The following is a 16,455-nucleotide window of genomic DNA, read 5'->3' as shown; positions in this document are numbered from 1 at the left end:
AGAGCTTACTGATTCACTAGGTGATTAGCGTAGGTGCTTTGCGAAGTGCTTAGGTTGATTAGACCATCGCTCATGCGCTTGCTCGAGGTTTAGGCCTAGTGTTTAGTGAGGTTTGCATACCTCTTACCACTCGGTGCTTGCACGCACCATTGTTGTACATCGGAGGGGCTTGAAGTCTTGCGAGATCACACCAACCGCGTTTGTGGTGTGGCCGCCATCGTGTACCAGAGAGAACAAGGCCCGTGGTGTTTCGACCGGAAGCTTGATAGTGAAAACAGCAGGGAGCATCCGGGAGAGGCTTGCCAAAAGGCACGTCGAAGACCCACTTGCGCGTGGGGAAGGCCCGAGGTTATCCATGGAGTTATCTGACCGGGAGCTTGGCCCTTGCGAGGGATTCCTTGCGAGGGGCTCCAATGAGGACTAGGGGGAAGCTTGCGTGATTCTCGATACCTCGATAAAAATACCAGAGTCGTCGATGGGAGTTTGCATATCTCTACCTTGCTCTTTAGCTTCCACATTTACATTGATTACTTTACTACATTTGCGGTAGAGATAGCAACACACTAGCAAAACCGTAGTTGCACATTTAGATAGTTTATCTTTTGCATAGGTTTTGCTAAGGTTAGAAAAAGAGGCCATATGTTAGAGTTAGATTTTTTAAGTTGCCTAATTCACCCCCCCCTCTTAGGCATCACGGTCCCTTTCACCACAGACCCCGCCGTGGATGTCGCTCAGCAGAAGTCTTCCCTATTCACTGGGGATGCAGAGCTACAGGATCCCGGTGTGGCTCCATTTGTAGAGTTCTCCTTCTACAAGAACGAAGGACTTGGCGTGATGTGCGAGCCATCGTGCTTCTGTCTTGTCCGTTAGTAGTGTGTCATGGAGGAGGTAGTCGAGGAAAAGCATTCTCCAGTCATTCAGAGGGTCAGGCTCTATGGCTGGATGCTCTTCAAGCTCCATGTTCTTAGGGTCGGACGGAGCAGTCGGCGGGTCAGCCCTTGGGACCGGATCAAATGGGCCATCGTCGGCCCATTCCGACCCCTCATAGCGCACTAAGGGCTTGTGTTGATCATCGGCGAAGACACCTATTGGCACTGGCTCTTGGTCGGACGCTGCTTTTGCGAGCGCATCGGCCGCTTCATTGAGGCGCCTTGGGATGTGATTGAGCTCGAGGCTGTCGAATCTGTCCTCCAGTCATCGGACTTCTTGGTAGTACGCCGCCATCTTGGCGTCGTGGTAGCTCGATTCCTTCATGACTTGATTGATGACCAGCTGGGAGTCGCCCCTGATGTCAAGGCATTAGATGCCCAACTCGGTGGCGATTCGTAGGCTATTGATGAGCACTTTGTATTCAGCGACATTATTTGATGAGGGGAAATGGAGCTGAACCATGTAGCTCATCTAGACCCTGAGGAGTGATACGAAGACTAGCCCCATGTTGGCGCCCTTTTTCATCAGCGACCTATAGAAGTACATCGTCCAATACTCTTGATTGACGATCGTCGGTGGCATCTGGACCTCGGTCCATTCTGCGATGAAGTCAGCTAGCACCTAGGATTTGATCACCGTTCGGGGGGCATATGAGATGCCTTGATCTATTAGCTCAAGTGCCCACTTTGCAGTTCATCCTATGGCATCCTAGCTATGGATGACCTCGCCGAGGGGGAACGATGTCATGACTATCACAGGGTGTGACTCGAAGTAGTGGCGTAGCTTCCTCTTGGTGATGAGGACGGTGTATAGTAGTTTCTAGATTTGGGAGTAGCGGGTTTTGGAGTCAGATAGTACCTCACTGATGAAATACACAGGGCGCTGCACCTTGAAGGCGTGCCCCTCTTCTTCCTGCTCTACTACTAAGAAGGCGCTGACCACTTGCGTGGTGGCTGCTATGTACAGCAGGAGGGATTCTCCATTGCTTGGAGGAACCAGGACTGGGGGTTTTGTTAGAAGTAGCTTGACCATGTCAAGTGCCTCCTAGGCCTTGGCTATCCACTCGAAGCGGTCGACTTTCTTCAGGAGTCAATAAAGGGACAGTCCTCGTTCACCGAGGTGCGAAATGAATCAGCTAAGGGCAGCGAGGCACCCTGCGATCCACTGAACCCCCTTTATGTTCTAGATCGGGCCCATCTTTGTGATGGCTGAGATTATCTCTGGGTTGGCTTTAATGCCACGCTCTGAGACAATGAAGCCAAGCAGTATGCCCCTTGGCACCCTGAAAACACACTTTTTGGGATTGAGTTTGATGCCATTTGCCTGGAGTTTTGCAAAGGTTTGTTCAAGGTCGGCGACAAGGTGGTCAGCCCGTTTGGACTTAACTACGATGTCGTCGATGTAGGCCTCAATGGTCCACCCGATGAGGTCCCCGAAGCAGTTGAGCATACAGCGCTGGTAAGTTGCCCTAGCGTTCTTCAGACCAAATGGCATTGAAATGTAGCAGAACAATCCGAAGGGTGTGATAAAAGACGTCGTAAGCTGGTTAGACTCTTTCATCATGATCTGGTGGTAGCTGGAGTATGTGTTGAGGAAGTAGAGGGTTTCACACCCTAAGGTAGAATCGACTATTTGGTCTATGCGTGGCAAAGGAAACGGGTCCTTTGGGCACGCCTTGTTGAGGCCCGTGTAGTCAACACACATCCTCCATTTCCCGCTCTTCTTTCGCACAAGAATAGGATTTGCTAACCACTTTGGGTGGTGTACTTCCCTAATGAACCCAGCGGCCAACAGTTTTGCTATCTCTTCACCGATGGCCCTGCGCTTTTCCTCGTTGAAGTGGTGCAAGCGTTGCTTCATCGGCTTGGAGCCTGGGTGGATTTTCAAGGTATGCTCGGCGACCTCCCTTGGGATGCCTAGCATATCCGAGGGTTTCCACACAAAGATGTCTTTGTTATCACGGAGGAAGTCGATAAGCGCGCTTTCCTATTCGGAGGAGAGCATGATACCAATGCGTACCTTTTTACCCTCGGGGCTGCTAGGGTCCACGAGGACCTCCTTAGAGCCCTCTGCTGATTCGAATGACCTGGTCGATTTCTTCATGTCGGGCGCTTCTTTGGCAACCTCCCCCCTAAGGGTGGCGAGCTCTTCGGAGGCGACGACTGCTGTGGCGTGGCCACAACATTTGACTTTGCACTCGTAAGCACGCCGGAAGGAGGTGTCGACGGTGATGACCCCATGGGGACCTGGCATCTTTAGCTTGAGGTCTGTATAGTTAGGGATGGCCATGAACTTCGCAGAACATGGACATCCTAGAATGGCATGGAAGGTTTCGGGGAACCCTACCATGTCGAAGGTGAGGGTCTTAGTCCTGTAATTGGACTGATCCCCGAAGGTGATGGGCAGATCGATCTATCCTAGTGGCATGGCCTGCCTGCCAGGCATGACTCCGTGGAAAGGTGCCCAGATGGGGTGGAGGTTCGATCGGTCAATGCCCATCTCGTCGAGCGTATTGGCATACATGATGTTGAGGCCGCTGCCTCCGTCCATCAGTACTTTCATGAGTCGCTTTGGGCCAACAATCGGGTCGACGACAAGCGGGTACCTTCCCAGGTGTGGGACAGCATCCGGATGGTTGGCCATGTTGAAGGTTATGGCAGATTCTGACCACCAAAGGAAAGCAGGCGTGGTCGGTCCGATCATATAGACCTTGTGGCGTGCGATCTTCTGGCATCATTTGGAGTCATAAGCCGTTGATCCTCCAAAGATCATGAGGGTGCTGTTTGGAGTAGGGAAGGTGTCATCCTTCTCCTCGGCGTCATCCATAGTGGGGGGAGGATCCTTCCCCTGCTCCCCTTTATTGGGGCTTCCGAACAAGAATTTATGCATGAGGCCACAATCCTTGTACAGATGCTTGGCTAGGAAAGCATGGTTTGGGCAAGGCCCCTCGAGCATTTTTTCAAAGTGGTTCGAAGTGCCCTCCATGGGCTTCTGACCACCCTTGCGGTCGGCAGTAGCCACAAGCGAGTCATCGCGCCGTTGCTTCTTATTCTTTCTCTTGGCAGAATGGTTGGAGGCTCCTTCACCAGCGCCCTCATCCCGCCTTGCCTTGCCGTCGGAATGGTCGAAGATTGCTCCGACTGCCTCTTCTCATGAGGCGTGGCTGGTGGCCATGTCTAGGAGCTCCTTGGTGGTCCATGGGCCCTTGCGTCCTAGCTTGTGAACCAAAGACTCGCAAGTTGTCCTGGACAGGAAGGCTCCTATCACATCGATGTCGGCGACGTTCAGGAGCTCATTGCACTACCGAGAGAAGCACCGAATGTACCCACAGAGGGTTTCATTAGCTTTCTGGCGGTAGTTCTTAAGGTCCCATGGGTTCCTAGGGCGCTTGTACATGCCCTGGAAGTTCCCCACAAAGATTTCCCTTAGGTCTGCCCAACTCTGGACGGCGTTGGATGGTAGGTGTTCTGACCATGCTCGGGCCGAATCGACCAAAAACAGTGGAAGGTTGTGGATGATGAAATCGTCATCATCCGCACCACTGGCTTGACACGCAAGCCGATAGTGTTTGAGCCAAAGCCTGGGGTTTGTCTCCCCAGAGTATTTAGGGATATTGGTAGGCGGTCGATACCTTGGTGGGAACATAGCGTTGAGGATGTGCCGGTCAAAGGCCTGAGGGCCTAGCAGGCAAGGGCTCGAGCTTCGGTCCTCGCCACTATCATAGCGTCCGCCACGCTGAGGGTGGTAGCCACGTTTGGCTCCCTCTCGTGAGTCATTGTAGGCGCGTCTGTGGGCGTCGATGGTGCTACGTGCGTCGTGGTTGTGGCCGAGATGTTGCTGCACTGGGACAGCGGTGTGCTGCCGGCCACCTGGTGGTGTCTGGTGTACTGATGCGTCCTTGGCGGGGCACATCGAGGACATATGATGACTGGTGTTGAGCTCGCGTAGCCAAGACAACGAGCTCTCCGCCTACTGTGCCACCGCACGTTCGAGCAACATGCGAATTTCTTGGTGGGCCCGATGATCCTCGGGTGTCGCGGCCTCTGTGAGGCCATGGACCAAGGCCATTGTGGTAGCGATGTTTTGGCTTGCCCAAGCGAAGTGAGGAAGGGCTCCATCATCGGTGATGATCCTCTGGTGTACGTTACGGGCCGCGACGCGTGCGCGCCTACCGTTTCTGCGGCATTCGATCTCATGATCGATTTCTGCGTATTCCCTCATGAGCTCTTGTCCGGCCTCGTCGATCTCTAGCTTTCAGGCTCTTAGCTGCTCCATCCTTACATGAGATGGGGCCACTGCTTCCCCTGTGGCCTTGCCGTTGAGGTCGCTTGTTGGGGTGGCTTCCTCCCTAGAGACGCTTTCGACGCGCCCCTCGGGGGTTTTCACCATAAAGCACTCCTAGGAAGGGTGATGGCTCTCCCTACTAGAGTTAGAACTAGAGTCTAACCCTAGGCCCTCCACGAGGAGGCCATGGAGGGATTCTGTGATGCTTTTGATCATTCCCACGAACTTGTTGTTCGTAGGAAATGGGATCACACGCTGGGCCACAAGGTGGCTTACGGTCGCCGTGGTGTTGTGGAGGCCGAATGGAAACACCATTGAGGTGCGCCATGTGGAGCGTTCTGAAGAGAGGGTGGTGCAGCGCGGGGCCTCCCTGGACAACTGGGGTCCAAGGGAGACTCCGGGCTGGCCCTCAAGCCTTTGGTAGCTGAAGTTGATGGGGGGAGAGACTAGACAACCACGTGGGCCAGCGCTAACTCTCCTTCTAGTGTGACAATGAAATCTAGGTCACCGAAATACACATGTGCACTCAGGACCCAGCTGATTGCGTGGTTAGCCATCCGAGGCCTGATTTGGAACGCGCAAAGTCCCCTACCTGGTGCACCAACTGTTGGTGTTTTGAACAAGCACCGACAAGTAAATTTATATTTATGCGCATTAGGCCCGGATGGTGCACCAAAGGACACAAGATTTATACTGGTTCGGGCTAAATGTCCCTACGTCCAGTCTATTGCTGCTCGTGTTATTGGCACCGAAAATGGTTCATAGTAGGGGGTACAAACGGTCGAGAGAGGGACTAGTCCTAGGTCTCTAATGGAAGGGTTGAAAGGATGCCAAGAGCCTGGTAGCACCTTGACTGTGTGTGATGTGTGTTGTGTTGTCCGTCAAAAGTTGGAAACTCTAGTGGGGAGCCCTACCCTCCCTTTTATAGACCAAGGGGGGAGCAGGGGCTACAGATGGGAGAAAGAAGAAAATACCAAGGGTATAGAAGGTCCTTCAAAGGAGCTGTGTATTCCTTTTTTCCCACACCTGCCCTCTATAACATGACAGACTATGTCAGAAATGGCATGCTTGTTGATCTTCGTAGGCCATGCCCTGGCCCCTTTTAGCAAGTGGGCGCATCCCGTCCTGCCCCTGCGGACGGCGTGTCGGACAGGGGTGTCGATCTGCAACCCCGTGGGGAGCAGATGGCGCAGTGACTGCTCGTTCGCCATTGTAGAGGATGGGAGTCCCCCCTTGGAGCATAGTGGTTGTCGTATGTCTATGTCAGGTTCTTCGCCCAAAGGCTGAAGGCGGCGCCTACAACACTGTAGGGTAGAGAGCACGTGCCTACAACACTATTTAGGCTCTATCATGTCTGGAAGGGTCTAAGCGCCTGTCCCGTCAGGCCCTGATGGTACTATCCTATAGGGGCGCAGGGCATGGTCCTCGATGCCGTGGTTGACCCGAACGTCTTGTCTTACCCTGTGCCCATCATCATTGAAGGAGCGGGGTGCGGTTGTCAGGTGAGGCAGAGCCAGCCCTTAGACATCAGGCAAGGCAAGGTCTAGCCCTTGAGGGTCGGTTGTGGCTGAGCCCAGCCCTTGGGGTTGGGCAAGGTGGAGCCCAGCCCTCAGGGTCGGGCGAGGCAGAGTCTATACCTCAGGGGTTGGGGGAGGTGGAGTCTTGCTTTTAGTCGTCGGGTGAGGCGGAGCTGGCCCACGGGCATCGGGTGAGGCAGAACCAAACTCCCATTGCTCGGATAAGAAGCGCAGTAGTGCTCTTGTCTGTCTGGGAGTTTTTAACGTTCGATGGTTATTAGTTCCACCTCCTTGGGTACCCCGGTATTAGGTCCCCAACATCAACCATAGAAGCTCATGATAGTGATAAGAGTACAAGCACAAAACAACAATACAAATGGATATCTAGTTTGTTTGTTACAAGTGGTATCTAGACTCAAGTATTTCATCAAGAATCAACAAGTGATGTCTAGATCAACTCACAAGTGATATCGTATAAGTGGTACTCATGAAGATAGCAAATGTTCAAGAAATGGTTTTTATTGATAAATCCAACAAGTGGTTCCATACTAGAAAATTCTTTCAAGTGGTATCACATCTACACATGGTATCAATCATGCAAGACGATGGTTCCACATGTGATCCTCAACTTTAAGTGATCATCAAATGAAGAATGCATCCCTCACCTACAAGAGCTCAAGTGTATCAAATGGATGACTCATGCTATCACATAGGGGGAGATGTCCCACAAATTGAGCTCAAGTGTATCGAAGATCCTATGTATGGTATCTCAAGAAGCCCTACACAAGTTACAAGTGGTGTCATTCCAACAATCAAGTGATGTCCATCAAAAATATAAGATTCAAGTCTCATCCATCTACCCCAAACGCATACTTTTGCATCAATGAGAAACACACCTTTTATGGAAATTGATGACAAAGGGGGATAGATTGTACAAAGATATGAAAGCTTTGAGATTAAGATTGTACAAGGGGAGATATAAGATATGAAAGCTCAAAGAAGTGGTAGGACATGGACATGGACAAAGAGGGAGCAACATTGAAGAAAAGAAATAGATTAAAATTCTTAGACAAGAGAAGCACACAAGTAGGGGGAGCAAGCTCATGAACTTTGATTGATTGCATTTGATATGTGCATATTCATGTGCTTGCTTGCATTGCATAAGTTCTTAAATTCAATATGCATTCTTGTGTGATGTATGTTAGTTGTAGAATTTAATTGATGATTTGATAACTAGCATGCATAAGATGATAGCTGGACACTTGGTATGCTTTACAAGTAATGCTAGTACCTTGCTTTTAATGTTGATTTCACGAGGTATCTAGTGATTTTATTTCCAAGTGATATCTAGCTAACCATGGTGCTAAGGATGAACTTAAAGGTGCAACTCCGATTGGTATCATGCTTCAAAGGTTTACTCTATACACCTTAGCATCATTTAGTAGTAATTACTCTCCCATAATTTCAATCTATGCATATGTGCGAGCTTCAAATCAAACACTCTAGCACATATGTAGGGGGAGCTAATACTACCATCTCGGGTTTGTGGTACTTGTCCAAAATTATTTTCACATGGTAAAATTGCTTAGGCAAGCAACATGAATCCAAAAGAGCTTAATTTCCATATCTTTGTAGAGTTGTCATCAATTGCCAAAAAGAGGGAGATTGAAAGGTCCTTGTGTAGTTTTGGTAATTGAGTGATAACCTAGGTGGACTAATTGTGTTTATGTGAGATACATAGGTGATTAATCCACAGGTACATGTGTATGAGCAACATATGCCATGAAGGTGAAAATGGCTCGGTGATGTTGCAAAGCTCACACATATGATGATGAAGGAGCTTATTACATATGAGACATGACATTGAGTCATGTGATCAAGGTGGAGAAGATCAAGATAAGACTTAGCTTGATGGACCGGTTGCAAGCGTGTAGGGCAAGTTGGAGCCTTTGGAGCGATGGACCACGTGGCGGTGAAGCTTAAGCAAGACTTGGCACCGATGGACGAAGGCAGTGGTGAAAAGCAAGTGAAGTCAAGATCGATGAACCAATATGATCACGTGATGATATGAAGTGGATCATATCATTGTTGATCATGTTGGTGCATGTGTTGCATCGACATTGGAGGAGATGGAATGGAATGCACAAGGCAAAGGTATAACCTAGGGCATTTCATTTCATCGGTCATAGGTGTGTAGAGAAGTTGATGACCGGGTTTAGGATAGATGGTCGTACTATCAAAAGGGGCAAACTTGTTTGCATATCGGTCATCTAGTGCCACTCGAGTGATCCAACTTTGCATCATCGCTAGGATCGAGTGGCGTGGCAAGTTGAGTGACTAATCCTTTGGAAAATATTTGTGAAAAGCTAACACACATACACATGGTGGTGCACAATTAGTGGTGTTGGCACATTTGCAAAGGAGAAGAAGTTAGAGTTGTCGTGAATCAACTTAGAGAAGAGAAAAAGGTTTTTCGGTGTACTCTGAACTATAGGATGGTCCTTGGATTGGAATACTATTTTGATCCATTATGGTTTGGATCAAGTATGCATGTGGGATGTGTAGACCTCTGAGTAAGCTTTCCAAAATGTCCAAGATAATCGAAATCGGAGTTTGGAGCTAAGAGTTATAGCCGTTTTAGCGCTGAAAGGTCTGTGACCGGACGCTGGCGCAAAAAACGACCAGACGCTTAGGGTTTGCGTCCAGTCAGCACCCGCGAGTCTAGTCACAGCGTCCGATCAGTGTTTTTAGCGTGTCTAGAAGCGACCAGACGCTGGGAGAGTTTGGTCAGTGGTGACCGTATGCGTCCGGTCGCTGAAAAACGTCTCTGGAACCTCTCTATAAGTGATCGGATGCTAGGGTCCAGCGTCCGATCGTTATGACCTACGCATTCGATTAGTACGCGCTTTGCCCAGTGAAGGGGTAATGGCTATTTTAGCCCTTGGGGCTATAAAAGGAGTGTGTGGCTGGCCTTGGGCTGCTTTCTGAGCACCCTCATGCCTATGTGGCTTGTGTAGGAGTGCTTGGATGCCCTCTAACTCACTTGTGCTTGCAAGAGTGCGAATCGATTACGAGTGAGTGTGATTCTAGTGCGTTGCATTGTGAGATTATATCGAGTGGCACTAGGTGATCGAGTTGCAAGCCAGTGGTGCTTGTTACTCTTGGAGGTTGCCACCTCCTAAATGGCTTGGTGGTGGTCTCCGTCGAAGCCCGCAAGAAGCTTGTGCGGTGCTTTGGAGAAAAGCTTTGTGAGGGGCATTGTGCTCACCCCATGGGAGCCGCGAAGAGCAACTCTAGTTGAGTGTGTCATTGAGCTACCCTCACTTTCGGGGTAGGTTCTTGTGGTGCCCGACGTGTGAGCTTGGCGGGTGATGCCAATTAGCCGTCGAGCCACCAAGTGAGCGGTCGACACAATGGGGACGTAGTGTGTTGGCAGCACATGAACCTTAGGAGAAAATCACCGTGTCAATCTTGTTCTTCCCGTTGGTTTGCAATCCCCTTACACAAGCTTATGATTACTTTTATATACATTGTGCTTGTGTAGTTGCTCTTGTAATTAGTTAGCTTGTGTAGCTCACTAGTTACCTTCTTGCTTGTGTACCATAGAAGTAGCTCCCTTGCGTGGCTAATTTGGTTTGTATAATCTTGTTAGTCACTTTGCTTAGTTTGTGTAGCTAAGTATTTGGGCTCTCTAATTTGGCATTGGTTGCCTTGTTATTGAGCATTGCTAGTGAGCTTAGTTGGCTTTGTGCTTTTGCTTACTAGCATGTGTAGGAGCTCCCTTATTGCTTGAAATACTAGTGGCATAGGTTTGTGTGACCTTTCTCTAGTTAGCCCGGCACCTTTGTTTCTTAATTAGGATCTTTGCAAGGTGCTAGAGAACATAGATAGAGGGGTGTAGTCTTGGCTAGACCGATAGTTTTAATTCCGCACATGTTTCGGTTAGCCGATACGATTAAGTTTTAGAAATGACTATTCACCCCCCTCTAGTCGTCATCTCGACCTTACAACTAAGCACCCCGAAAGCAAGCTACAGAGGGTGATATCCGTCGGGCACACCCCAAAGGAGAATCTGAAAGATCCACATTTTTCCAAGGATCCAATAATGAGAACGAGTTACAATACTTGTCCATTTCATACATTAGAGTTTTTTAAAATTACATTATTACAATACCAAATGTCAGAGTGCGGAATGATAAACAGCGGAATTTAAAATAAAAATCTAGTGATAAGAACGAGGATCTGTCTGAGCCCACCAGAAGAATCCTCCACACAACGGTACTTCTCAAGCATCACCTGCAACAGGGGTAAATGAACCCTAAGTACATAATGTACTCGCAAGACTTATCCGACTAGTGGGAATAATTTCCTAACTCCAAGGAATATGAGAAGCTTTATGGTTTGCTGGTTTTTTTTTAGCAGAAAGCAATACTAATAGTGAGTCCTTATTTATGTTATTATTATCAGCTGTATTAAGTTATTATTTATCCAGTCTATATAAGCACTTGTTCTACTTTCAAGCAAGAGTTGAGCAATCAGTTCTATTTCATCACCTTTCATCTTTCAGTTTTTACTACGGTGCTAGACACGAAACAAGTCATACCGGATCGCCCGACGATTCGCAAATCAATGCCCCCAGCTGGGTACCCCGAAAACACACGCCTCGCTTGCACCCTAGGCACAAGCAGGACTAACCCATCACCCTCCTATCCTGGGTGTCCAGGTCCCCGTCCAAACTTGGACTCCAAGCCCCCACTCCTGAGTCCTGGACTCAGTGCGGTGCAAGGACCTCCACCATCCCTACCTCCAATCAGTTGGTACAGAAAGAGCCGGATCCACGACAAGAGAGCAATGGATCTTTCCTGCGCCCATACTCAAGTATGTGCTTAGGATAATAAATATGTGACTTGTCCACGATGCCTTATGCAACGACCGGTCCTTAATTGACACCACCAGGGAAAAAGTGTAACCGAGCTATGCCCTGTTGGCCGTAGGACACAACCCCTTACACCCACCAGTACCCAAACCATATCCCTGCCCAGTCGCCATTTTTCCTTTCCAACATTTATCATGAGTGATCATAATTATCACCTGTTTGTGAGTAACGATAGGTTACCCACGCTACCGAAATCCTGAGCATAGCAGCTACTCGACTTGCACTAGTAGGACTCATAGGTAGATATATTCATTCATGTAGTTTCCATAAAATGCCTGTAACATAAATGCACATCATAGATATATATTCAGTGATCATTAAAATATGGGTTATGCACCGGGGCTTGCCTTGGGCAGACGATGGGTCAGTAAGGTCAGCACCAAAAGGCTCTGGGGCTCCCTCCTGCATGAGGATCTCCTCCTCGTACTCCTCAATGACTTCGTCGTACTCCTATTCGTCGACGGACACGAATTCTACCAGCTCGTGATCTACATGCATGAAATGATGATGCAATGCTTAGTAATATAGCAACAACAACTCTTAAAATAAAAGTACATCTGTTTAACTACTAAGCTAGTGCTACTGAACACGGTACTAAGCTATCTATTGTTACCGATAACAAGTTTGAAGTATGGCATACATTATTATAGCAACTACATGTATTCTTACTCCTAATGCTGATTTACGCTATATATGATAAAGCAAGGGTAATAGCTACTCTATTTATCAACTCACTCTAAGGCTACAAAATTTACAGCAAGTACATAATAACCTAGTGAGCCTACTATAAAATTTTCATAGCTATAGCTATCACCAATTTATCACAAAAATTTCTATAATTATTAATCTACATAATACTAAGCTCTTTAGTTTGAATTTATGAACCTACCACTGTTACAACTAACTGTAATCTAACTACACTAACAAGTAGGTGGTATTTTTGCGAACCTAATAAACTTGGTTTCACTATTTTTGGATATCTACACGATCTACTATAATTTATTAAAGTTCAGCTCAAACTAATATTGAATAAGCATTCATGAATTTACTGGAAAATAAAAACTGATTTCAATCTCGCGGCCCACGCGAGTGACCCGGCCCAACCCGCGATGCCCGTGCACACACTTGTGCAGCGCACTAGCGCGGCCCAGCACGGTACGGCCCACGCGCGCTAGCGGCCCACGGAGGGAAAACCTGCGCGCGCGCCTCGGATTCCAATCAAATGGAACCGCAGTCCATTCCACTATTCCCTTCTCTCACTGACTCTAGTACTTAACCCCCTGGTTTACCTCGAATTTATGTTGCGACGTCCCTAGCCAGACTTAACAGAGACCGCGACCCTCTCGGCCTTACGTCGGCGAGCACGCACCTCCACGGCCTCGATTCTTACCACCGCGACACACCTCAACCCAAGAGCATCTGATAGAGGTACTAAACAACCCAGTTGGTGATGCACATAGGCACGGCCACGCACCATGGCAGTGTTTGGCCACGGTGACGCCGATGTTGGTGAATAAACCTTGCCTAACGCCTCAATCGCTACTCCTTAACCATCTATAGACTGTGTTAAACAATGTAGAAGTCCTATTTGAACCGCTACTACATTCAAGCGCGTCGGCCACAGAAACGACATCTACCCACATCCGCTAGGGACGGACACGCGCTCCGGCGAACCTCGGCCCTAATTGAGTCAACTAGCTACTCTAGGAGCAAGAGGACCTCACCAGTGATGTGACGGACGGGCTGGGCGAAGTCGCGAGGAACGGCAACGGGCTGGCCACGTGCACAAGGTTGCTCTGGTTCACGCCGGCCGCGGAGAAGACGTTCTCGATGACCTGCTGCACCGTCGGCGAGGCCACTGCATGGGCAAGGCAAACGAGTCAAGGAGAGGCAACAGCTGTGCTCGATTGAATCAAAAGAGCAAGGAGCAGTGCCCTGGGTCGAGAACTCGTCTCGCCGGCCATGGCGGACCGCCGAGGGGAAAATTCTCCCGATTACCTCACCGTAGGAAAGAAACCCGTCGAGATGACTCCAATCGGAAGCTAACTACTCTAGCTATTTGGGCGCACGGTGAATTGGAAAGGGATGGACTGCACCTGACCAATTTGGTGGTCGACGGTGTTCGTCTAAATGGGTTCGACGGTGGGGAAAACTCCAACTGAGGCCTCGGCACCGTATGGCTGCAATAGCAGTGGGCTTGGCACCACGCTGGACATCAATGCGACCTCTAGACGTGCGCACGAGTTCGACACTCTGACGCGCGACACGCATGGCGAGGGCGCCACGACACTACGCCGCAAAGGCTGGCATGTCTGGGAGCACTGCAGAGTGGCGTGGCGTGAAGCGCGGACGGGCCGGCGAAGTTAGGCAGGGCAAGGCCACGCGCGTGCAGCCGAAGTGTCAACGGCAACAGCGGTCGTGCAGGCGGCGACGAACGGCGCGTAGCGCGACTGGGGTGCAGTGCGACGCGACGGCTATAGAGCGGTCCGTGCGCGGCACAGCGGTGCGCGAGCATGTGCGTGCGTGCTGCACGCCAGCGCGTGGTGGCAAGAGGCCGTGGCCAGCAGCGCAGGGACGGCGTGCGCGGGCGTCCGTGCACAGGCGCGGCAGTGGCGACGCGGCTGGCGTGGCCGCGCACGCTGGGCGGCCAGAGCAGCGGTGCCAGGCCGAACGGAGGTGGTGACCGCGCCTGGAAGTGGAAAACGTGTCGTGCACGCTTTTTAAAGTTGCTACCACGACCAATTCGATGATCCGAAAGCCAAACCAGTCATTCTATCTTCAAGCGGGTACATAGGGCTATCGAACTAAGCCAAGACACCTCGCCACTTCTTAACCCGATCGCTCTACAAAAATTGCCGAACATGGCTTCGTCAACGCATTGTCCGACGTGGGAAATTTTGGCTAAGTCCTAACGATTTCGCGTCGAATGCGATTTTCAAGTTACCCGATATTCTAGCTAGCGAACCCAGTCCCCGACCGCACGTATTTTATCGTTGCCTACGAAGTTCGTACTACAAACTTTATCAAGGTTCGCATAAATGTTCTATAGCATTTTTGTTCGATAAAAATTCACTTAGGACCCTAAACGATAATACACGACACGAAATAGAACATTCGTTTCTTGTTTCAAATGAACGTTTCAAGTTCCATATATTGATTTATACCCTATATTACATACATGTACACACAAGTAAATGTTCATGCAATGTTTTAGCAAAAAGTTGTACAATGTAACACCGAGGGTGTTACACGGGGGTTCGATCCCGTCCTGCACCTAGCCGCCTCCTGTGAAGGCCGCACTAGGGTGGTGCTTTCTAAAAAAAACGTGGCCCTCAAAAGTAGAAAAAAACTCTCATACCAAAAGTAGGGGCCATTGCTAAAGTTGCTCATGGCCGAGACCTGAAGCCTAATCACCACTACATTTCCCTAGTGAATTGGTAGCTAGCAACAGATGGTCAATGCTCAATGGTCTCTAATGCTTGGTCTTAGAGCGCGCCATCATGATCATGCAAGAGTTTAAGTGAAAGCCATGCCTGTGATATCTCTTAGCAGTATAAATATGACCATGGAGCGCAAACCAGAATAAAATATTGACTCGTGGTGGTGCACTCGTCTTCTACGGCTCCTTAGAGCATGCATTCATCTGGCCATGGAGGAGTCCTTGTCGCATGAGGAAAAGGAAAAAGAGCGAGAGAGGGATGTGTGTGTGTGTGTGGTGTGGGGGGGGGGGGCATAGCTGATCTTGAAACCCGTCCGAAGCTAGGGTGAGAACAAGGGTTGGTTCTTCTCTTTCTCTTTTCTCTCTTATCTCTCCTTCATGTAGGGGGGGGGGGGGGGCACAGCTGATCTTGAAACCCATCTGAGCCTAGGGTGAGAATAAGTGTTGGTTCTTCTCTCTCTCTTTTCTCTCTTATCTCTCCTTCATGTAAACAAAATGCTGATCAGATTTATGAGCTAGCCGATGCGTACTTGTTGGAGTAGCTCTTAATACTTTTTGCTTCTTAGGAACTCAGAATAGTTAAATATCCCCTCTTCCCCACTGATGGAATCCCCCCTTGCTCCACTTGCTCACTTGTGTCAGCTTCTGAAAGTTATGATTTGTCTTTGTACAGTGCAACTTGCTCCACTTGTCGTGATGATTCATCATTGGCTCACACAATTGGATATATTATACACGCAATGATGTAATCCCCGAAGCATAAACATGCACCGAAGAAAACTAAGGTCTCATGAAGGATCAACATATTAAGTAGACCTATTTAATTTTCCCCAGCCTTGTCAAGAATATATCTCATAGCATGTCTGTGTTCGTATATATTATTAGAAGTTAAAAAAAATAGGAGCTAAAGGAATCATTCTAAAATGAAAGAAGCCATTAGCTAAAATAAGAAATATTTTGAGCATTTGACATGATGTGTGATCAAACGATTGTACATATAAGAGAAGAGAATAGTGCTGGATCAAACGATTGGCCCGAACATTTCTGCAGTCATTGTCGCACTGGTTTGCTGCTCTGTTTGAACACCACCACGAAAGCAAAGATGTGTTCGAGTGGGAAAATTATGTAAATTCTGTGACCTTTTTTTACAGGGTACTTCATGCTTTGTGATATGCTTTCAACTAGCGGGGTACATTGTTGTGGCGGTGCGCTGGTGCCATTATTTTCAGCTTCTATGGCAGAAAATAGTCGTCTCAATAACATACAAATATCCTGAAATTATTTTTTTTTCACGAACATGCTCCGGGGCGGAAGTGTTTCATTAAGAGGGAAAATATCCTGAAATTATT

The 16,455-nt window shown here is 48.9% G+C and overlaps 1 protein-coding gene across 1 annotated transcript; it reads right to left on the bottom strand.

Moving 5' to 3' along the window:
• Positions 1–2,916: 2,916 nt before the first annotated feature.
• Positions 2,917–3,279, bottom strand: LOC136458300 (uncharacterized). The gene has a single exon (XM_066458267.1). It carries the CDS (start codon positions 3,277–3,279, stop codon positions 2,917–2,919), a length of 363 nt encoding a protein of 120 aa, XP_066314364.1.
• Between the last annotated feature and the right edge of the window lie 13,176 nt (positions 3,280–16,455).

Source organism: Miscanthus floridulus, chromosome 1 (genome assembly GCF_019320115.1).
Source record: "Miscanthus floridulus cultivar M001 chromosome 1, ASM1932011v1, whole genome shotgun sequence".
In the NCBI taxonomy this organism is placed as follows: domain Eukaryota; kingdom Viridiplantae; phylum Streptophyta; class Magnoliopsida; order Poales; family Poaceae; genus Miscanthus; species Miscanthus floridulus.
The sequence above is the reverse complement of the archived record's forward strand: the minus strand, read 5'-3'. Positions and strand labels throughout refer to the sequence as shown.

What these genes read in the sequence shown, in the direction of transcription:
- LOC136458300 (XM_066458267.1), bottom strand. Translation starts at nt 3,279, where the DNA reads ATGGTAGGGTTCCCCGAAACCTTCCATGCCATTCTAGGATGTCCATGT.